General features: G+C 51.7%; 1 protein-coding gene across 1 annotated transcript in view; it reads left to right on the top strand.

The window, feature by feature from the left end:
• The window catches only part of CDKAL1 (CDK5 regulatory subunit associated protein 1 like 1), a 3,349,023-nt gene that overhangs the window by 2,146,910 nt on the left and 1,177,945 nt on the right, over window positions 1-24,168 (top strand). Inside the window, exon 9 of the mRNA XM_069613575.1 lies at window positions 9,949-10,115. Coding sequence (XP_069469676.1) covers window positions 9,949-10,115 — 167 coding nt within the window. The remainder of the gene's footprint in view (window positions 1-9,948; window positions 10,116-24,168) is intronic.

Genomic DNA, 24,168 nt, shown 5'->3' with positions numbered 1-24,168 from the left:
GCCGTGAGGCGACCAGCCAGGTAAGCCTTTTGAGCAGTTTGTAATTTACAAATGTCTCTACTGTTTTCTTTCATGTTGCTTCTATCTTTCTCTTTCAGGTCGTTCTGTCCGGGAGGCGGGCAGATTTGAGGAAGCTGTTCTCAGTAGCTGCGAGTGGTTAAAGATGAAGACTGCAGGTAAGATGCTGCTGCTCTTCCTTTTGTCTCCTTGCGGGTTCTGCTTCTCCGAGGTTCGAGGGAATAGCTGGACACGGTGAGCGACGCGCTGCAAGCTGGAAAGTAACGCGAAGCGTGTTGTCTTGCTCGGGTGTGGTTTAAATAGCCCCAACAAAATAGTCCAGGTAAAGTAGTCCCTAGGCTGCCACACCCAAAACACTAGACCGCATAGCTTGGTTCCTGGGAACTCGGCTATGTGGATGCCTCCATGTTCGCTGACAACACAATAAGTAGTTCCCAAGCACATGTTTCTCATGGTGTATGAGCCTGGCGCCATAGGCACCAGGAGTGGCCCCAAGAGGGTTTTGGAAAAGGATTCCAGGCTCTAGAGGCCCGAGTCCTGACTCCACCTGGCTAATTGGTTTGCGAGAGGGGGTTTTGGGCGAGGGTTGTGACAGCGGCACTAGCAGTAATCCATACTGATCCAATGACAGGATCGGTTTCCTTACCCTTTTTCCCTTTACATCTCTTAGTTTGAGGCCAATAATCCAGGTGTGCACAGGTCTCTTCGTACAGGCTGTGGGTAATTAGAGAGACTTTTCATGGGTCAATCCCCAGAGATGGCATGAGGCACACCCTAGATTTTTCAGGTGTTCATATGGCAAGCATGTAGTTATCCCCCTTACTCCTACGTCCCGTCCCCTTTTCTCCATACTTATGGGACATTCCTCCGTCCAGTGGGACGGGACCGGAGCACTTTGAAAAAGCATCAAAATCTTGCACATTTTTTAGTCCTTCCTCTCTTTCTGCGCCGGGCACAGCACACAGCCGTAACACCGCCCATCTTGGTCCGCCCCACGCATCGCCCATCAAGCCTTTTCTCTGTTCGTTCGGGACTGGACGCACATGCATCTGCGGAAGAATTTCTTCTTTTTTTCCTTCTCTCGGGCTCTCGCTAGTGATCGTGTAATTGTCTGTCGTTTAAACTAGGCTTTGCAGATTGTTCCTCATGTCATCGACGCTTCGCGTGGGCGGATCCCCATCCTTTGTTTAGAGTGTTTGGGTCCGGATCACCGTTGGGACTCCTGTTTTTAATGTGATTCCCTTTCGGTCCGGGCACTTCAACGTCGGTTAGAGCGGTGGGAGGAGGTGTTTCGACATACTCCTCCTTCGCATTTTTAATCCTTCGATAAAAAGAAGAAATGCTTGGTAAATTCTTTACTTTTCAGAGCACCCCGGCTGGGAGACACTTTCCCGGGTTCTTCCCGAGCCGGGAGGAGTGTTTACCGCTCTGTCATCGGGGCTTGCCCTGAGGTGCCTTCTGGGCCTAATAATAGTACCAGAGTTTTCTCTGAGGGTCTCTGTAAGGGGCCTGGTGACACCGGGTCGCAATCCGAGGCCCCTCCTGTGGGGGCTGCTTGTAGTCCTGTCTCTACTGAGTCGTAGGGTACCAGAGCTCGCTCTGAGGCCTCTTTGTCGGCTTCCCTCAAAAGTACCGGGGTGCGCCCCGAGGCCTTGGTTGGGCTTGGTGTTACCAAACGCATGTTCGAGGCCTGCGCTGAAAAGTCTGCGACCGGACTTGGGTCTGAGGTCCCTCGTACAGAGGCTAAGGAAACCACCATTTCTAAGAGTCCTGAGAAGGCCTTATCGGTCAAAGCTGTTTCTCACCGTTTCCGCTCTTGTGGTGGCGCCAGAACTGTTGAGGGGCAAGGAGTGGTAGTTCCACTTCACCGGCTGTGCCGAGGTCCTTCCTGTGAAGGCTAGTTTGGCTATTGGTATGTCGCAGAAACATTCCAGGCCACACAGTACCGGCTCAGCCGAGCTTCCTTGTGTAAAGGCTAAAATGAAGACCCCTGATCCACCGACGGGGATCCCTGCTTCACTTCCTCACGTGCCACAGTTCCCCTCAGGTGACGGCAAAATGGTGGCCATTCCCGCCATGACCACGGTGGCCATTTTGGGTGCTTCTCCCACAACTACGCCATCAGCCTCAGGTGTGGGGAGTGGTCCTATAGGTGAACATAAGGTTCCTTGTGCGCATCAGTTTCGTCCAGTTTACGACTGGAACGCTCGGATGCCCCTTCCGCACAACATCTTGCTGCCGGTGGGTTCGGCACCCTTGATTTTTGGGGACACTTCTGGGGATGAGCCTGTTTGGCAACCTTCCCCTCTGCGTCCCTGGAATTATTCTCCTCATGAGACCTCCTCCGGCAGCTCCAAAGCCGTCACCAGAGGACGCCTTTTTCAGCAAATTTCAAGGGTTTGTTTAGGGAGATATGCCTGCCTGCGCCTCCGGCTCCACCCGCGCCTCCGATGGTTTCGCCGGCGCCACATTTGCCTACGGTGCCTCCCCTTACCCTTCCGCCCTTGCCTCTGTTGTCCCCGGTGAACAAGGCGGTGCCTGACGTAGTTCAGCAAGACCCTGACCTGTCGAATGATGTGCAGGGCGATCATGACAGCGAAACCAGCCCTGCTCTATTCAAGCTTTCCATGACCGGGTGCTGGACATGTCTATTGGATGTTCCAGTGCCCGAGGCACCAGCTCCGCAGGAGGGTGTGCTTTCGGGGCATTCACCTTATCTCCTTTGGAGCGTACCGGCCTGTTCTTGCAGAAGGACATTTTAGCCGAGGTCCTTAGAGCCTGGGAGAAGCCACACTTTGGACTTAAGAAAATTGACGCGCGCTACAGGTTGCGTTCTTCGGAAGAAGTGGCCCCAACATCTGGTCCGCCCCCCTCCTCCACGGTGGTGGCTGCGGCCACTTTACAGTCCAGGCCTGCAACATCCTCTTCTACGACGGCTACTCAGGTCCTGGGGAAGGAGGACAAGCTCCTCGACTTCCTTGGGAGGAAGATTTTTGCTAACTCGGCCCTGCAGCTCCGGCAGGCCAATGCAGAACTTGCGTTAGCAGGGGCGAATATGAAAATGTGGAAAAGTTTGTCGGAGTTCGAGGAATTCATTCCGGTCGAGAAGCTGGAGGACTTTAAGGCGGGATTGTCCGATGCCAGGGTCTTGGTTCGATCTGCTGGAGGCCGCCACTCATCACGTCGACACTTCGGCTCTGCGTCTTATGCTGGGAGTTGATACCTCTCGACAGGCTTGGTTGCACGCCACCAAGTTCTCAAAGTAGGTGCAGGACAAGGTCTTGGATCTGCCGTTTGACGTTAAGGAGCTTTTCCATTCCTCAACGGATGTGGAGCTTACCAAAACCAAGGAAAGCACCCAGACAGCTAAGTCCTTGTCCGTCCTGGTTAAAACTCCTTTTAGAACCCAGAGACCGTTGTCGCAAAGCCGGCCCTCCTCGGGTTTCAGAGGGTTTCTAGATTGGAAATCCCGCAGAGTGGATACTCCTTTGGGTAATTCCTGCCAGAGGCAGCAACGGACTTGGTGTTTCTCCCGCTCCTCAGCCTCCTCCTCAGGTTCAGGTGGTAACACCACCGAAAAACCCACCAAATGAGGGTTCTCCGCGCTCGCACGAGACCCCGGTGGGAGGACGCATTGCGTCTCATTGGGAGGCGTGGCAGACCATCACCGAGGACAGGTGGGTCTTGTCAGTCGCTCAGGCGGGCTTGCGCCTACCCTTACACCCTACCCCACCCGTTTACCCTCCTTTCCAGCAGTCGGGGTCGCCCTCCCTCTGAGCCAAGATTCAGAAGTTGCTGAACCTCAGAACAGTGGAACCTGTTCCCCTAGGGGAGCGAGCAGAGGGCTTCTACTCCCGGCTGTTTACGGTCCCCAAACCCAACCAGGCTGGCCTGCGCACCATCCTAGACCTTTCCCAGTTCAATCTTTTCCTACCCCAAGAGAAATTCAAGATGATCAAGCCCGGCCAAATACGGTCCTCCTTGCAGATGGGCGACTGGCTCAGCGTGGGGGACCTTCAGGATGCATACATGCATATTCTGATCTGGAATCCACACAGGAGACATCTTCATTTCTCTGTGGGAGAGGAGCACTTCCAGTTTCGTGTGCTTCCTTTTGGCCCCAGCTCGCACCGCGTGTCTTCACGAAGATGATGTTGGTGATTGCGGCCTATCTTCGTCTGCAGGGTATCCATGTGTATCCGTATTTGGACGACTGGCTCCTACGCAGCCCTTGCCCGTTGAAAGCCGTATGCAATCTTCAGTCTCTCCTTCAGCTCCTGTTCCATCTTGGGCTGTCCGTGAACTGGCGGAAGTCTTCCATGACAGTCTCGCAGGACTTGATTTTCCTGGGTTTTTGCTGGAACACAATCGACTGCAGAGTGTACCTGACCGGGGAAAGATTGGCGGATCTGTTAGCCACGTGTCAGATGTTTGCGCAGTCGGAGAGCATGTCAGCCTGGTGGTTCCAGAGGCTTCTGGGCCTCATGGCCTTGTGCGTGTTGGCTCTTCCTCTTGCTCGTCTCAAGATGAGGCGGACTTAGATGGCTCTTCGGAGTTCTTGGCGCCTGGCTGTAGATCTGGTGGTAACGGTCACGACGGACTCCTCCCTTCTAGGGTGGGGTGCAACCTTGGATCTCCTTCAGGTCTCGGATCTTTGGTCACCTCAGGGCAGGCTCCTCCACATAAATCATCTGGAGCGTCTGGCGATCTTCCTAGCACTCAAGGTGTTCAGACCGATCATTGCCAACAAAGTGGTCCGTATCCACACGGACAATGTGGTGTTCAATGTATTACATCAACAGGCAGGGGGGCACCAAGTCTCCCCTTTGGTGGACCTGTCCATCCAGATTTGGGAGTGGGCGGTTCTTCATGGTGTCTGGCTAGCTGCAGTACACATTCCGGGCCAGCTGAATGTCACAGCAGATGCCCTCAGTCGGCAGACGATGGTCAGCTACGATTGGGAATGGAAGGCGGAAATCCTCTCATGGATTTTCCTGCATTGGGGCACTCTGGAAGTGGACCTCTTCGCGACAGCAGCAAACAAGAAGCTTCCTCTCTATGCCTCCAGAAACTGGCTGGGAGCCTCCTCCCTGGGAGACGCTCTCGAGATTCCATGGCACAACATGAGAGCTTATGCTTTCCCGCCTCTGCCTCTGATTCATCGGATGATTTTCAAGCTGAATAACAGTGAATTGTTCTTCTACTCATAGCCCTGTGGTGGCCAGCCAGGTTTTGGTTCTCAGAACTTCAACACCTGTCGGTGTATCCCGATCTTCTTCACCAGGGGGGATCAACAGCTGTGGCACCCCTCCCCACAATCGTTGAGCTTGGCGGCATGGTGCCTGCGTTCAGGTCCTTAGAACATGCCAACCTTTCTGCGGATAACATGCGCATTATTCAGGCAGCCAAGAAACCCTCGGCTAGGTCTCAGTACAGAAGCAAATGGCTCAGGTTCTGTCATTGGTGTTTAAAAAAACAACTGGACCCAAGGGCGGCTATAATTGACACTGTGCTGTCCTTTGTATCCCACCTAGCAGAGTCGGGAATTCACGTTCTGTCATGCAGCACTCAACTTTCGGCGGTATCCGCCTACCTATCTACAGACCAATGCTCTTACTCTCTTACTCTCTGTCTAATCCAGTGGTTAAGAGACATTTTGCAGGTTTGACACGCCTTTATCCCCCGGTTCGTAATCCGCACCCGACGTGGGATCTGAATGTGGTCCTTACGGCATTGTGTCATAAACCCTTCGAACCAATGGCCACGGTGGACCTTAAATACCTCTCCTGGAATGTGTCTTTTTTGGTTGCTGTTACTTCTGCAAGGTGTGTGAGTGAGCTCCAGGCTTTGTCGGTGGAGCATCTCTTCTTAGTTTTTTCACAAGGATAAGGTGGTCCTACGGACAAACCCTTATTTCCTGCCGAAAGTGGTCTCTGATTTCCATCTAAACCAGTCAATCTCCCTGCCTGTCTTTTTTCCGAACCCTGCTTCAGAAGCGGAAAGGGTTCTGCACTGTTTGGTTGTTAGAAGGGCTCTTCCCAACTGTTGGTGACTTTTGGTAATCCACAAGGTAAGCAGGCCTCTAAGGTGACTATCTCCAGATGGATTGCTGCCTGTATTATGGAGTCTTGCACTGTCCACGGACTGCAGTCTCCTAAATGTATTCATGCAATACCTGGTGCGGGGCAAGACAGCTGCGGTTGCCTTTCAGAAATATGTCCCCTGGAAGACCATCGCAAAAGCGGCTACTTGGGCCACCCCATCAGCCATTGATGAACATTATTGTTTAGACCTGAGCTCCAGATCTGATGCTCAGTTTGGCCAGGCTGTGCTGAAGAACCTTTTTCAGTAGGCTTTTTTTTTTCCATCCACCCGTAGTTTCTGTAAGGAGTGCTTGGGAATCTCCCGTAAGTATAGAGGAAAGGGGACGGGACGTAGGAGTATAACCAGGTTACTCCCCGTAGTGACCACCTTACTCCTAGTTCATAATCCACTTTTCTCCATATGCCCGCCCGCCATCCCCTCTAATAAGGTTCCTCTGTTATTGCTTAAAGGTCTCTGACCTGGCGATAGAAAAGGACTGATGGGCGATGCATGGGGCGGAGCCGAGATGGGCGGGGTTACGGCCGCGTGCTGTGCCCTGCGCAGAAAGAGTGGAAGGACTAAAATGTTTGCAAAATTTTGATGCTTTTTTAAAGTGCTTCGGTCCCGTTCCACAGGACGGAGGAATGTCCCATAAGTATGGAGGAAAGGGGACTATGGACTTGGAGTAAGGTGGTCACTACAGTGAGTAACCTGGTTATTCTCATCAATCGTTTTCATCCAGGGTTCCACTTTGGAAGGAGGGTTTGCCAGTCAGGAATTGTTGAGTTTATGCAAGTTGCTTCACTCCATGTTGCCAAGGTTGCATCCTCATGACTAAATACAGCCCTACTCCTGAAAATAGATCAGTTCTTTTTTTCTGCCAAATTTCATGAGGGGTTGTTTGATTAAGGCAATATAGGGTGGGGATACCATTCCGCTATGACAAAACACTTAACTCTTAACTAATTCCCCATAACTGACGTTATCCAACTCCAGGTGAGATTGGAAAAGCAAACTTCTCATGAGGGTCCTCGGTGGGTTCCTGCCGGCAGGAAAAGGTGGTTTCTTGATCGAGGGGCCTTTTTAAACCTTCCATAGTCCCACGCCACCACACCCTTTACAAGTCCCCATGAGACGGTTGCATCAATCTCCTTTCGGTGCCCACAGTCTCATGCCGTGGATGGTGTAACTAGCACCCCTTCAAAGAGGCATGATGCTGCTTTACTGCGAGCACAGCCCCCCTTCAGGGCTGTTGGGGCCCGACACTACTGTGTGCGGTGTCCCTGTAGAACTACTGGCGCATGAGAGGAAGCTGGTGTGAAATTACCAGACATCAGTTGCTTAGGCGAAAACAATTTCTTGTGGTCATAGATTTATATTATATTGAACACATTTCAGTTACTTTAACCTTATCTCACTGGTAATATCAGTTATTGTAATCAGTTTGAGGGAGAGAGACACGGTATTGGCTCATAACATATAGAACCCACTCACTCAACGCTATAAGACAGATGCAACCAATGACTGAAAGACCAGGCGCTGTCATTAGTTAACTTGCCATCTTGCTCTGAACTGTGCTCCGGTTGTCAAATACACAACTCTTTGTGGACTGTGGACCAAACACCACAGTTTATTTGTTTTTCAATGTTATTTATTGAACATTTGTATGGCGCATATACAGCAAAAAGTGTGTCCAGGCACCACCAGACAAGAGGGAGGGGGTGACAGAGGAGAAAAATAACAATAACGGTACTACTAGGCCTTGTGACATTCGGATCGAGCAAGTGCAGAACTAGAAGGGCAGGGGAAGAGGGCCCCGAAGGCTGGCCAAATGCTAAGGGGAGCCAAGGACGGCAAGTGCCTGGGGGGAAAAAGGGATGAGGTAAGTCTAGTGGGGAAGGCGAGTGTACCAGACTCATTAGACTAGTTAGGGAAAGGGTGCCTGTAGGCAAGTGCTAGTAAAAAGGGCGGGCGGGGGCAGACTGGTTGAGGAGGGCTTGGCCCTGGTAAGGCTCAAAAAGGACACAGGCAACCCGTCGCATCATCAGATTGAGACTAGCAGGGCAGAGGGAAGGAGGAGGAGCAAAGGAAGGTCTTCAGAAGTTTCCGGAACTTAAGGAGATCCAGCTCAAGTCTGAGAGGGCAGGGAGGCTGTTCGAGGGGGTGGCTCCTGCCAAAGAAAGAGATCTAACCCCCACTCTTAGCTTGGAGAACGTCTGACCTGCAGAGGGTTGGAGTTAGAGGATCAAAGGAATCTAGCCGGGGGGGTATTTAGGGAGAAGAGTGTTGGGTGTTTCGAGGTCCCAGGCCCCAGAAAGCCTTGGGGATGATGCAGAGGGTTTTGAATTCGATCCTTGCAACCACTGGGAGCCAGTAAAGAGATTTTAGGGCTGAAGATATGCGGTCCCTGGACTTGAGGCCAAGGATACTTCCTGCACTCCTATTCTGGATTAGTTGAAGAGGGCGGAGGGAGGAAAGAGGAAGATTAAGGAAGTGGCTGTTGCAGTAATCCAGCCTGGAGAGAACCAGAGCTCTGGAGTCATTGAGTTTCTGCAGGAATGTGAGGAAAAGGAGAATGCCTCTTGAGGAGGTGAAGCTGAAAGTGGGCCTTCCTGGCAAGTTCAGCGATATGAGCTAGGAAGGAAAGAGAGTAGTAGAAGATGACACCCATGTTTTTAGCCTCACACAAGGGTGAGGGGCGAGGGAATAGGGAGGGTGACCAGAAATTAGGAGGGAAGGAAGGGGTAGGGGTCGCAACGGTCTTACTGGCATTGAGGCAGAGATCATTAGAGGCGCACCATGCCTGAATAGGGTATCTGGACTTTGCATCTAATAACATTACATCGAATGCATTTCTGTCGAGGGATTTGCATCGATAGAAATGCATTTTTGGGGGTACAGGGTTAATTTTTATTGTGGTGAGTTTTAAAGGGTTAAAATGGGGGGTTTGGGGAGGACCCCACCAAAAATATTTTTAAAAAACGCATTTGATGCATATTTTTTCGATGTAAAAAAATAAGATAGAAATGTCATTAGATGTACAATAAATTCAATTCAAAGTCCATGAACACCTGAATAGCAGTTAGTGGAAGGTTATTCACCATTGTTTCCTTGTGTAGCACTGTGAGATGGTGCTGCAAAAGGTGTGCGGGTGGCTTACCTTTTTTTGAATGCAAATACTTCTTTGGATCATGCAAAATCTGCTACATCAAAATACAAATCTAGTAATGTAGCATTTCTGTACACACCAGTATCACCCTTGGTCAAATAAGAATGAAAACAAATGCTCCAGATGTGCATGCACGTGTACAATAACCATAAGCCTTCATTGATGTGCATTGAGATATATTATGTACATTGAACAGGTGATAACATATCTATTAATGTAACTTGCATTAAACTACAGTGGAAGTTATTCTAAGGTGATGGGTTCTCCATGCCGTGACCGGTTCAACCGCCTATCTCCGCCTACCACCTTTTACCCACACCCAGCTTAAAATGGAGATCTGAACACTTGCTAATAATTATTTATGTATCGCTAATAATTCCGCAGACTAAAACTCTGCTTACGATGCAGTGGGCAAGTCATCTGCCGCCAATTTGAATCCCTCCACACAACACAGTGATAATTTACCGCATTGTTGTGGCACTCCGGCGCTCATAAAAAGAACTTAATAACCGACTGCTGCCCATGGGATAAGACCCTTTCTGTTCGCAATTGAATCCCGGCCTGGCTGCATAATCGTCTTCTGGCATACTGCATTAAAAAACCGGCCAAGCAGCTGTATGATAAAATGAACGGCATCAGGAGCACATTTATTAATTATCTCCCCGCTTTCTTTGCAGAGGGTGTGTGCGAGATATGGCTGACAAGCGAAGATACCGGGGCCTACGGCCGCGACATTGGCACCGACCTGCCCACGCTCCTGTGGCGGTTGGTGGAGGTGATTCCTGAGGGAGCATTGCTGCGGCTCGGCATGACCAACCCTCCTTATATTTTAGAGCATCTGGAGGTAAGCGAGTGGGGGAGGGGGGACGGTGCGGGGCAGGGTTATTGGCAGAGTGTAATTTACTGTATCTGCTGGTTTTCGCATATAATCCCAGGAAAGATCGTGCAAACTCAGCTGGCACGCTTCCTTCCGCCTTCCAGCTACAATCAAATATAGATGTATTTAATGTGCTTTTGTGTAAAGCAAACCGTCCACATTCCATACATGTACCATACATATACGTTACCACGCAAGTTACTTATCCAACACGCACTACAAAATGCATGTTAAGTATTCAAATTAAAGAAAAGGATCACAAAAATTCCCTGCAGCCAAAATCATTTAAATATGTTTACGAGCCAGTAGGCGGTTCTAAAGTTCCTCAGCTTTTAAGCACTTATATAATGCCATCAGTGTATAAGGGGGATACCTTTTTATGACTCATATCTACATCGCTAGAACATGGAGGTGTTGTAGCCACTGTTCAGGGATGCAGGCATGGCATTTGCCCCCATGAAGCGTTTCCAAGGCCTGTTTACTCAGGAAGCCCCCTTGATCACACCCCCGTTTACCTTAAACTAATGCATTAATTCTCAACAATTACCTTGGATATTGTCTTCCAGCTCCATTTTCTCGGTCCCATTTATTCTGCAGCACCCCAGGACACGTTGGGCACTTAAGCCCGCACTGCCTTCATCTAAAGGGGCCTAAACAAATTAGAAATGTTCCCTGCCCCGTCTGCCGTATTGATTTCCAGATCAGAGAACACTGTCCAATAAGCCAAATGTTTTTTTTTAAGGTATTATTGCAGTGTGTATGTGACCTGCAGGTTTTATGAGACGGGGTGCCAGATTTATGTTCACGTCCCGACCCCGGCCTGCTGGCACTCTTTATGAGCTGCTCTTGTGGGATGTCACAGAGAGCCGACTGAAAACCTCCTGCCCTTGCCTCGAGCAGACCGGGGGAATGGGCTGCTGGCTGGCGGTGGAGAGAGGCTGCAAGTTTTGCCAGAGATGATAAAAACGTTCTGTGGGGAGGTGAATGCAATTAATGTTATGTGGCCCGAGGCAAGCCTGGGAGATGGCAGAACACCACACTGCCAGTGCATTGATATAATGGGACTATTCCGAAGAATTGTTGCATTGTGCAGCGACAGATGGCCGCCTTAAAGTTGTCGAATCTCTTGTGCACAGTCCGACTGTAGACAAATGGGAACACGCTTCACGCACACGCACTGGCAAGACAAGGAGTAGCTATGCTGAGCTGTGTGAGGTTTTGACTGCCTGGGGCCACACAGGACTGTTTTCTAGGCATATGGGACAGATGCGTTCATGTGAAGAGCAAGTATTTGGTAAACAGATTTCCTGTTGGGCCAAGCCCTTACCCGTTGCGCACGTTGGTGCTTTAGTGGAGGTTGCTTCTCCTGTTCTTCTTTAGGTTTATGTTTATAAACGCCATGGTCGTTTGATGGTGTTGGTTACTTCGGGCGAGGAACGGGGTCCCGTGTGCATTATGGCGATGCCTTCTTTTATCAGCTGTCTGCACTAATGAATACTTGATGCCCATTACCAGATTGCAGGACCCCACACACTGGCAAGTGGGTGGAGGCAAAGCTTATACGAAATGCGTTCATGTGTGCCCTGCTGTTAGGGTCCCAGGATATAAAGTGAAAGGGTGGTAGCTCCTCTTTAAATTGCAATGTCGCTGTGGGTTTTAATAAACATTTTTACTCCTATGTCCCATCCGCTTTCCTCCATACTGTATGGGCGTCCCTCGCTAGGGACAGGCGACCAAACCTTTTTCACTAGAAAAAGCATCTTTCCCTTTAAATTTAGATGTGCGCGGGGGCGTGGCCCTGGGAGCATGCGCTCCCCTGACTCCGTCCACCGGTACCACTCCTGAGTCCTCTTTTCCATGTCGATAGGAGCTGAACTCTTTCACCAGAGCTCCTGGGTTAGGCCTCTGGCCTAGTAATTCCACGCACTCTTCCCCAGAGAAGTATTCTGGTCTTCTTTTCAATTATCAGGTACTCCATTGTCCTCTGGCACCATGCTCCTCCCCGGCGCATGCCAACAACAGTGGGCTTCAGCAGGTGTTCAGCCTGCAAGGGTTCCTTCCCAACATCCGATCCCCATGCCCTCTTCCACTGGTGCCTTGGCCCATACCACGGCTGGGACGGCTGTATCGCGTGCAACGCCTTGACTGTGCGCACACTCAACAGGTGGCACACGCTCTTCGGAAGATCACCTCTAGAGGACCTCAAAGCGTTCGTGAAGCAGGAGACCAGACTCAAGGTAGGTGTCGTGTTCTCCTCACCTCACAATGGTGACTCCTTCCCAAGGAATCGCCCAAGCGGGAGGGACCTATCGGGTCCTAAAACCAGCAACATCACTGAGGCTGCTCCAGTTACCGACCACCAGGCCGAGAGGTCGCAAGATCCTACCAGTGCTACCACTGAGGGGCAGCAAGGCGCTATTACCGGTCCCAACCTGAGGGGTAATGCCCTAAGTCAGAACCCATGTCTAAGCGGGGGCGCCTGCACGCACTACTACTGGCACCGCAGCTGAGTGTACTACGCCTACCAGGCCCGACCTGAGGTGCAGGGTATGCCTCAACCACCACCGCTCAGCGGACAAGTGGAAGCCGGTCTCAGCTCAGCAAGTTCCACGACGTAGGCACGTGGCACAGAGCAAAACAAAATGGCTGCCAGGCCAGATAAAATGGCGGCTAATCCGACACCTTTTCCCTTCGGAGACCAGCCAGGGGAAAGAACTTCAAGATGGGATTGGTCAACCCCGCTCACTGGGTCCACATCCTATCCATCCAATTCTCAAGGCAGATATACTTCGCCCTATGCTGCGAAACAAGGCAAGCCCAGGACACAGCATCCTCCGGGCCCGCACCCTATGCCTATACCATCGGGCACTCATCCGGCCTGTGAAGGCAGGTTCTTTGAGAAGTTCCTCGCACTCATGAGTTCACGACAGATGGGTACCATCCGCAGGGATGTGATCAGGGACATGCTGCCACTTGCTCAGCCGCAAGCACCCATGGCTCTGCCGCTGGGTCCAGCTCAGCACCCTGCTCCCATGCCCGTACCAGTCACGGCAACCCTGGCTCTGCCACCTCAGCAGCCATTAGCACTGATGATCAGAACGTCACAGATGCTGGCGCACAGCACTCCTCCGGCTCCCCCAGATCTGCAGGACACAACAGTCGACGCAGACGAGGAGGATGACCCGGACACTCCATCGTCAGTCAAAGCTTTTCACGAACGGCTGACAGGCCGGGCTGAGTTCCTAGGAATCCTGAAGCCAAAGGGGGAACAACCTGAGGGGAGTAAGGGGGGGAAGGGTACTGGCTGAAGTTCTCACACTACGCCCTAGTGCTAGAATGGGAATCCCCACTTAAGAAAGACGTAGTTGCGTTTGCCAAAAAAGTATGGCTGAATCCACACTCTACCCTGCCTACCAGTAGGTGTTTCAACACTAAATACAGACAGACAGAAGGGGACCCCCTCTTATTGTCGGTGCACCCCCAACCACATTCCACAGTGATAGCAGCACCATCACTGTACTCCAAGCCAAAATCCTCTTCAGCAACTTTGGCCTCGGCACTCCTAGGCAAGGAGGAAAAGATCTTGGAGGCCTTCAGCAAGAAAATATATTCCAGCGCCACTATCCGCCTGCGTCAGGCCAATGCAGATGCCATGTTGGCGGCTGTCAACCAGAAGCTGTGGCGGGAGATTGCTGATTTCCTTGCTGAGCTCCCTGCCCACAGCCTGGCTCGCTTCAAGGCTGGGCTGACTGAGGCCAAATAGTGTTACAGGACATAATGGAGTCCACAGTGGCCCACATTGACACTTTATCGATCCTGCCCAAGGCCACTCCCAAGACCCGCAGCCAAATGCAGCAGCGCTCAGACAAGGGTTGGTCCTTCAAAGGCTTCATAGGCACGGTCCAGGCAACCGGACAGATCCCTTGGTCAGCACAGGCGCAAACAGCACAGGGCGGCTAATAATGTTGTTTTTTTTTCCAATCCTCAGCCTCAGAGGGGAAGAAATTGTGACGGGCCCATCCGGATACACAAGTCTCTGGTGGAGGGCAAACTTGCACTATACATACCTACATACATACCTACATACATACATACATACATACATACATACATACATACACACATACACACATACACACATACACACATACACACACACACACACACACACATATACACACACACACCCCCCCCCCCGCAGACAAGGTTCACAGACCCATGGATCCTCTCCGTATCCATGGGCTTCCATCTCCTCATTCCTCCTTCTCTGCTTCCCCGGATTGGTGCCACAACTCTGTTGGCGTAAATACGCTCTCTAGTAGTGAGCCAGGCCGTGGAGGAAGTCCCAGCCTCACAGCAGGGTGTGGGCTTCTATTCACACATTTATGCCATACACAAAAAGAACCAGGCTGGCCTGAGAGTTGTTGGACCTTTCCCCCTTGAACATTTACCATCTCCTCCAAAAGTTCAAGATGGTTACCCCAGCCTTCAAAGCGGGGACATGGTGTGCGGCAGACTGGATGTGCTCTGTGGATCTGAATGATGTCTACCTACATGTCCCGATTTAGGAACCCCATTGGTCCTTCCTGAGATCTGTGGAGGCGGTCCAACATATGACATCCGCCTTCAGGGATACACTATACGACCTCAGATTTTCTATGAATCTCAAAGTCGCACCTGGTGCCCACACAGAGCCTCACTGTCCAGGGACTCATCTTGTATATGAGCTCTGAGAGGATCTTCCCCTTGGAAGACAGGATCACAGCCATCAATAGGGCCACAGCGCATGTTCTCAGCAGAGCAGTTTCCTACCAACACCTGTTCAGAGTTATGGCTGCATGCCTTATTGCAGTGCCACATACAAGGGTCAAAATGAGGCAGCTGCAGCTACATTTCTCAGCCTCATGGAACTAGGAGAAGGGTTTGCCGGCAGAGGAGGTCAGCATACCACAACAGCTCCACCATGATCTGATCTGGTGGGGTACGGACAACAACCTGCAGATAGGCAGGCCATTCCGGCAACCTACACCTCAGGTCACCATTACCACAGACTCATCCCTAGAAGGGGATGGGAAGTTACCCTGGACAACCACAGCATCCACAGAGTATGGTCCAGACAGGAGCAGATGGCGCACATCAACTGGCTGGAGATGATGGCTATCTGGCTTGCTCTCAAAACCTCTCTACTTATTATTACAGGCAGGGCGTTTCTAATTCAGACAGCTCCACATGCATGTATTACATCAACAAGCCGGGCGGCACCCGGTCCCCTCCCCTCTGCAGACTGGCAGTCGACATTTGGGAGTGTGCTCTGGTGAACAACATACACCTGTCAGCAGTCCACCTCCCAGAGGAGTCTAACCTAGATGCGGACATGCTCAGCAGGCTGGGCGCGGACAACTACGAATGGCAGTTGGACGAGCAGGTCCTTCAGCAGATCTTCAACAGGTGGGGCCATCCACAGGTTGACCTCTTCACAACCAGGGCAAACCAGAGGTGCTCCCAGTTTGCCTCTTGGCAGGGGCAAGGCAGGTTTTAGCTGGGTGACGCAATGCAGATCCAGTGGAACAATAGGACGACTTACTCCCCCCCCCCCCACTCCCTTGGTGCACAGGGTCCTATGCAGGATCAGGGCGTCAAGGGGCCTTCAGATCATCCCGATAGCCCCATGGTGGCCAGCACAACCCTGGTTCTTGGAGAAGCTCAGCCTGTCGCACCAGGCTCCATACATCTCCCGCTGGGCCCAGCACACCTACTATCTCGGCAGCGGGGCACAATCATCCACCCCTCCACGCTGAAGTTAGCCCTTGCAGCGTGGTTCCTGAACAGGTCTCCCTGAAGCATCTGCACCTGTCACAGGCTAACCTCGACATTATAAAGGGGGCTAGGAGTGACGCCACCAGGAGCCAGTACAAAAGCAAGTGGATCAGGTTCTGTCACTTTGCAGAATCCAAGGAAATTGATCCTTTGACTTGCACGTTGGATGGCGTGCTCTCCTTCTCAGCACACCTTGCACACTCAGGCGTGCAAGTAGACACATGCCGCACTTATCTAGTGGCCATTGGAGCTTACAAGAACTCTCAGGAGGAGGTATTCTCGTCCTCGAATCCAGTGGTTAAGAGGCACCTAGCAGGCCTGACTAGACTATATCCACCTATCAAGAAACCGCACCCGTTGTGGGACCTCAATGTGGTCTTGGGTGCCCTGGCGCATAAACCTTTCGACCCCATGGCGTCAGCGGACATCAGGCCAGTAACCATTAAGATGGCCCTCCTAGTGGGCTATACCTCGGCACGCCCAATCAGTGAGATCCAGGAGGTGGTGGCTTCAGAGCCATATACTACATTTCATAAGGACACAGTGGTGCTCAGATCACACCTCGCTTTCTTACCTAACGTTGTCTCCTCCTTTCACTTAAATGAGGAGATAGTGTTATGACTTTCTTCGCAGACCCTAAGGACGCTCAGAGGGTACTACACTGTCTAGATGTGAGATGTGCTCTAAAATTCTACCTGGACAGAGCCAAGCGCTTTCCGCAAATCAGACACCCTCTTCTTCACCTTTGGGGGATCAAAACCAGAATATCGGGCCTCCAAGGCTTCCATAGCAAGGTGGATGGCCATCAAGGAAGCGTATGAAGGGCAGCACAAGCCATTACCAGCAAACCTGCATGCCCACTCCATCGGAGCCAAGGCCACAGCAGTAGCTTTCCAAAGACACGTTCTGTGGCAGGTTATCAGCAAGGTGGCTTCATGGGCTGCTCCCTCAGCCTTCTGCAAGCGCTACTGCATAAATGCCAGCGCCAGGTCGGACGTAGCATTTGGTCAGGCAGTGTTATGGAACTTGTTTTCTTAAGAGGGGCAACTCTACAATCAGTTATAATCGCCCATACAGTATGGAGGAAAGGGGACGGGACATAGAAGTAATTACAAGTTACTCACTGTAGTGACTAACGTACTCCTAGTCCACAGTCCCCTTTCCTCCATACATCCCACCATCCTGCCCTAATAAAACTGGTGTCATTAGGCAGTGTTAATATAGTTGATGTGTCAAAGGGGACTGAGGAGTGGCTCCGGTGGGCGGAGTCAGAGGAGAGCATGCTCCCAGGGATGCGCTCCTGCACGCATCTGAATTTAAAGGGGAAGATGGTTTTTCTGGTGAAAAAAATGTCTCCCGTGCCTAGCGAGGGACGCCCATACTGTATGGAGGAAAGGGGACTATGGACTAGGAGTATGCTAGTCACTACACTGAGTAACTTCTAATTTATTTTCCAAACCTTTGTATTTTAATTATGATGTGAAGTTTTTTTGCATGTAGATACAATATCATTTCGCCTAAAAGGAATATGTTGCAGTCTTTTACTTGTACGTCCCAGTGTCCCTCCCTTCAAAACCATGGAATGTCAGTAAAGTTTAGGAAGATAAAGAAGCATTTTCCCATCATGAAGTATAAGTAATTTTCATGCCCAGCCATGTGTGCCTTTCCTCCTGTACCTCGGTCCTTGCCTTAGATAATACCTCTTCTCTCCACTTACCCCAAATTGTAGGTATTTATTTAGCAGCAGTGCCGGGGGTGTAGTCTCAAGAAAGGTGGACTTGTAGCACTTTGGACATGCAAGTGATGAGTGTAAGGCAGTCCAAGGAAATGTTTTTTAACAGGAGTTTCTTTAGCTAATAGTTAGTGTGTATTAAGCATAAAAGTAAACATGGGGTGTAATGCCTTAGAATAACTGGAAGTATATGTTGCTCACAAGTTAACTGCACTACTTTGTGTATACCAGTTTAGAATCAGAACTGCTGCAAGTGTTCTAGCGGTTCAGTTCATATTGACTAAGTCCCGAGATCTGGGTCGTATGGGTTGGTAACTGCCACCGTCCGAGGTGAAGTCGCAAGCAAAGCAAGGGCATTATGGAGTGCTGTGACAGAATGCCGCCTGCAAGGGCGTGCCATCCCGAGCTGTGCACAATGATGGTAGTTATCTTTCTCAGAAATTGAGCTCTGCTAAAGGGGCCTCGATTTCCAATGTTCTGTTAAAAAGTATAGTGCAAAATGTCGAATCCAAGTTATTTGCCCGCGGCTGAAACTACCGCGTAAGAAAGGTACAAACTACCAAAAGTCTGCACCTTTCTCATGCGAACACTCATACATACTCGCACCCACACACACAACACACCCATCACCCCGCCCCCACCCACACCCTCAGCACACCCCCACCCCCAACATAAACAAACCCCACTTACCTTCATCTTCACGCTGGGTCCCTGCAGTGCCAGTTCCCTTTCACTTCCGTAATCAGGAACCGGCGCTGCAGGGTCTTTTTCTTTTTTGAACAATGTTTTTAAACGGAAGGCTGCGGGGGTGTCCTCCACAACCACTGCTCAATATATCATGAAGTGTAGTGAGCGGGGCGATGCGTACACCCCCGCAGCCCCTGTTTTTTTTTTTTTTTTTTCAATGCTACCACCAAAGGTTCGAACTTTTGGTGTTCAAACCTTTGGTGGTAGCATTTTTAGAACATTTGGTCATTGCGACAATTTTTTAACAGTAAAATTGTCCTATACCCAGCATGTGTACTTTGCTTGGTGTCATCTACTGACACACCAATAGCTGCAATGTGATAAAGCAACATGGCAGCTACAGAGTAACATGTGCCTTCCTGAAACAGTCTGCTGGAATCAAATTAATTTCAATAGTCACGGGATACCTTTTAACAGTGGATACTCTTGATTGAAACTATATTTAATTGCACATCTTCATTGCCTTGTTATAGTCCTTATGTAAAAAATAAATCTAAAATCGTATGTAGTTTTAAATAGGGGCCTATGAGGAAATGCAGTTAAGACAGCGAAATCCCAATCTGGTATAATTGTATTATCCACTGTTTTCCTGGGACCCTGGCAGCTGCAGAGCTATTTGTGTATTGCATCTGCATCTTGCCTGGATGGCTCATCCACAATGGCTAGTGTACCTGCCAAGGATGTACTTTATTCTCTGCTGGAACGGTTCAACACCTTTCTGGGAGATCGGGACATACACCCATTCCCCCAAACCTAATTTCCTATAGACAAGGAAGTCTGGGGGCTGACATTAGAAGGAATATCCATTGTTAAAACAGCCAGAATTGGCCCTTTACAGAAGGCTTGGAATGGACCGATCTACTGTGGCAAAGTGACTATATAAGTGGGTGAGAACCCCCCCCCCCCCCCACCCCCTTCCCTAGGGTATTCATCATTGAACTAACTCGGAAAGATTTCACTGGTACCTTGTTGAGCTGTACAGTCTGCTCAAAGTTCCATCAATTGGGTGAAGATAAGGTCTTGCAGGCAGGTTGCAGACTCTCTTCCTAACCACCTAGGGGCAACATTTGAAGAGACCTGCTGGGGAAAGCCTGACTGCTTCTGGACACTGGGACAGCAGACTCTGCCTGCTGAAGTGGCAATCACGGTGAGTGCCCCTGCCAACCATTCTGGCTGGGAAGGTCAGACGATGGACTTCTCTTTCCTCGGAGACCCAGTCAAAGGGCGCACAACACACAGGAACCTTGCATCTTCAAACGTTTTCAGCTGGTTTGAGTGCCTTCAAACCCACCCTTGCCACTGCAAGGACCAACAGAACTACCTTTCACACTCTGTACTTCTAACCTGTAACCTTTTTTTTGAGGGGCCACCCTGAACACAGGTTTTCCTTCCCTCCCCATTCAAGGGAGTCCTCCAATAAACTATTTAGTGTCCGTTCTTTATTCAGCCCCATCTCCAATTCATCTCATACACCTTGCATCCCTCCCCTTGAGCTATCAATGAGCCAAGAACCAGGCCAGTGTACAGGAAATATATATGTATTTATTTGAATGATAAATAATGGAGATCACACTAAAATGACACACGCCACCTTCTTCGTGGCTCACAATTAAACTTCTTACTACAAAAAGAAATCCCCCCCAAGTTGGTTAGCAAAAACAAAAATCACATTACTTTACATTATCCAAATTTCACTTTGTAAGATAATCAACACTGGTCAATGAACAAAATCAATTTGCAGATGCAGTGCTGTGCAATTTCGACTTCCCTGTGCGCTAAAAATGCTAGCAGTTTGGTTTACAGATTGGTACAAATGCAGATGGCAATTATGATTTCACCCACACATTTTGCTTTAAAATAAACTCAGTGATTAAGTAGTTTGTTATTCAGGACCCTCCCACCCCGTCCCATTTTGGTCTGTGTTGGGGAGGTCGGACAGAAAAATTGGGATGATTTGGGAATTTTGGATTTTATACCCCCCTTCCACTTAAAGGCATGTTTGGGGGAAGCTGGACCAATAGGTTAACCCAGTTAAAGTACAGTCTGTAGTTTTCAGGCTACACTGGGAATGAGCTTTAATATTCTCCAGCATGGGGTCTGGCATGGATTCACATGCTCATGAATATTCCCCGTCGTCAGGCCGGGAATCCTCGGTATAGAAAAAATCAGTATCAGTTTCGTTTCTGATCTGTCTTTCTCAGTAGTAACCAATCATTGGTCTCTGGGTCATACTGCCCCCAGCCAATGACTGCCCTCTCCCTAAGCCCCGCCCCTGGCAGCCATCCTCAGATTTTTACCTCACGTTCAAGTGTTGGGAGTCCTTGTGCTTTGCTCTCAAACTTTTGCTGCGTTTTCGCGCTTTTTCAGGAGATTTTCTCATTTTTTCGGTTAAATAGAGCCTCAAGCTCCACAGTTTCTACTTCCGATCAACGGGGATCCTTTTCGGATGTTTCTACTCCCCTCAAGGGTGAAGATTTCATCGAGTTACGCTTTTGGAGGATTCCAGGAGTTCCGAGGCCTACCCCGGACATGGCCCAGGAGAAAGGGAGCTCGACGCCCGGGAAGCTATTCAGGACCTGCCCTGGATGCCAGCTTCTGAACGTTTTCAAGGAGGACGAGCATTCGTTATGCCTCTACTATCTCCATGAGGACAAGACGCACAAGGAAAAGGACTGCGCGTTTTGTGGGAACATGTCGGAGCGGACCATGAAGGATCGCCACCTCCGTCTCGCCAACTGGCTCGAAGGTAAGAGCCTGCCAGGCGAGAAGAAGAAGAAGAAGTCCGAGCGGTCTTCTAAGTCCTGTGACGGTGCTCCGGCGACGGGGGCCCAACAAAAGGCTAAGCACCGCGAGTCCGAATGGTCAGGCTCCTTGGCTGCCAGGCAGGGCGCACCCTCCCCGGCGCCATCGACCACGAGCCAACGCTCTTTCTCGGGTAAGAGGAAGTCCGAGAACCCGGCGAAGCTTCTGGAGAGGCCGCGGTCGATCTCGAAGATTCCGGCAGAGGGGGAGCGAGGCTCGGACCCTCCCCCCAAGGTGAAGGCCCCAGGCGTACAGAAGGTGACGTTGGTCTTAATTCACCCTGCGAAGACCTCGATTGAGGATGTCGCCGCGGCCCTGGCTCAGCCTGTGGAGGCTACGCCAGTGGAAGCGCCCTCAGGTACCAGAGTCTCCCTGCCACCGCGGAGGGAGTCGTCTTTCAGGCCCATCGAGAAGACCCCCACGAAGTCCTCGTTGGAAAGGGGGGGGGTTCGTGGCCGTCGTGGATACGGACACGACCTCTGAAGAGGAGCTCATCCAAGTCGTGGAGGAGGCCCAGCCCATCGGGAGGGATCCCGACGAGGGCGACGGTGACGCAGACGAGGCTCCTCAAGAGCCCTCGCTCCCGTCGTTTCCGGCGCCGCAGGACACCTCGGCGGCCATTTTGTCAGCCATCCAGTCCTTATGCTCGGAGATAAGGACTAGGTTGCCACTTCCCCCGACTGAGGTGCCTGGCCAGACCCGACGGAGGAACCGGAGCCAGGACCTTCGGGGAGCCCACCACTTAAGAGGAGAGGCCCCCCCTCTCCCGCCTCTGCGGCCTTCTCTGCCTGCCCCCCGGTCCACTACCCACGGGGATGATACAGGCATGGACACGACTACGACGGGTACGGATGACGACGGAGGCGACGACGGGACGTGTCCCCCGTCGCCCCCTGCCCGGGTGTCCCCGCCCGACGAGATTGGATCCTTCCATGCAATGATCTCCAGGGCATCCGAGCTCTTCCAGCTCTGCCCCGAGGAAAAGAAGGAGGGGTTCCTTTACCAGCGGCGTGAGGCTAAAAGGAAGACGGTCCTCGCCATACCGCTTCTTGATGACATCTGGGATGAGGGGCTCGCCCCCCTCAAGAACCCTGCCACGGCTCCTGCGAAGAGGGACCGGTACGAGAAGAAGTACCGGGTCCCCAACGCTACCCTTAGGGCGCAACCTACCCCGGACTCGGTCGTTTCAGCGGCGGCCAAGAAGAAAGCGGGGGGCATCGGCCTCGACTTCAAACTCCCCTCCGGAGGGCGAGGGTAGGAAGCTGGATGCGATGGGACGACGGGTCATCTCATCTGCAGCGACGACCATCAAGGCGGCCAACGCCCTGGCCATCGTAGCCCGCTACGACAGGGAGTTCTGGTTCAAGATCGCCCCTCTGTTGGACTTCCTTCCGGATGCCAAGAGGGCTGAGGCCCTGGAAATCTTGCAGGAAGGTGAGATTGCCTCGGACCACGCCATTACGGTGGCTACGGACATCGCCGACACCGGTTTCGTCAGTTGGGCAACGGCGTTTGCCTGAGACGACGAGGATGGCTCAAGGCGACGGATTTCCGCCACGACGTTCAGACCAAGGTTTTGGACATGCCCTTCGATGGGAACAACCTGTTTGGCAAGGCGGTTGATAAATCCCTTCAGGCGATCAAGACGGACACGGAGACGGCCCGTGCACTGGGTGTGCTCCAACAGCGACGGCCGTCCTTTCGGAGCTCCGGGGGCAGACAGGGTGCCTCCAAGGGAGCCGGCAGCAGCTCCTCTACGTACCGTCAAGCGGCAAGGTCTTCGTCGCAGGAGGCCTACAGGGGGATGCGGCAAATCAGTTGGATCCCGCCGTCATCGCCAAGGTGGTCAAGGAGGCAAAACGGCCTCCAAGCAAGATTGAACCGACCGTCGGGTCGGGCCCCCGCCGAAGCACCCCGGTGGGAGGCCAGCTGACGAAGTTCGTCGGCGTGTGGGAGTCCATCTCCACCGACCGTTGGGTGCTGGACGCCCTGGCCCTGGGGCACGCCCTCGAGTTCCAGAAGAGGTGCCCCGCATTCCTCCCGTGGCCAGGAAGGAAAATCACGTCCCTCGACTGCTGTTGGAAGTACGGGCGATGCTCAGGAAAGGTGCCATCGAGCTCGTCCCGAAGAGGCTTCGGGGCTCCGGAGTTTACTCAAGACACTTCCTCGTGAAGAAGAAGACAGGAGTATGGCGTCCCATCCTGGACCTGCGACGACTAAACAAATGCATCAAGGCACAGAAGTTCCGGATGGTCACCCTCCAGCACGTGCTGGGACAGCTGGAGGAGGGCGATTTCCTGTCGTCGTCGGACTTGGAGGATGCTTACTTCCACATCCCTATTCTAAAGAGGCACCGAATGTTCCTCAGGTTCGTGGTCAAAGGGCAGCACTACCAGTTCAAGGCCCTCCCATTCGGATTAAAATCGGCGCCCAGGGTGTTCACCAAGTGACTAGCACCGGTGGCGGCGCGGCTGCGCCTGCAGGGAATCCACGTCTACCCCTACCTGGACGACTGGCTCATACGGGCAAGGACAAGGGAGCTCGCCGTGGAACACACTGCAAAGACTGTCCAGCTGCTCACGGACCTGGGGTTCTCCATCAACTTTCCAAAATCCCACCTGGTCCCTTCGCAAGTCGCCCTGTTTTTGGGAGCACAGCTCGACACAGTGGCGCAGCGGGCCTCACCGTCGGAGGAAAGGATAAGGACCATCCTAGGAAAGGTGCAACGTCTACTGGCCACGGACGTGGCCAGAGTGAGGTCTATCAAGTCCCTCCTCGGAATGATGTCCTCCAGCATTTATCTGGTGCCCCACTGCAGACTTCGGATGCGGCCCTTGCAAGAATTCTTCGACGCCCACTGGATCCAGACGATGGGCAGCTTCAAGGACAGGATCCCGCTCGACGAAGCGTTCCGTCAGGCGA

Source organism: Ambystoma mexicanum, chromosome 5p (assembly GCF_040938575.1).
Source record: "Ambystoma mexicanum isolate Mex_15411 chromosome 5p, UKY_AmexF1_1, whole genome shotgun sequence".
Classification (NCBI taxonomy): domain Eukaryota; kingdom Metazoa; phylum Chordata; class Amphibia; order Caudata; family Ambystomatidae; genus Ambystoma; species Ambystoma mexicanum.
The sequence above is the reverse complement of the archived record's forward strand: the minus strand, read 5'-3'. Positions and strand labels throughout refer to the sequence as shown.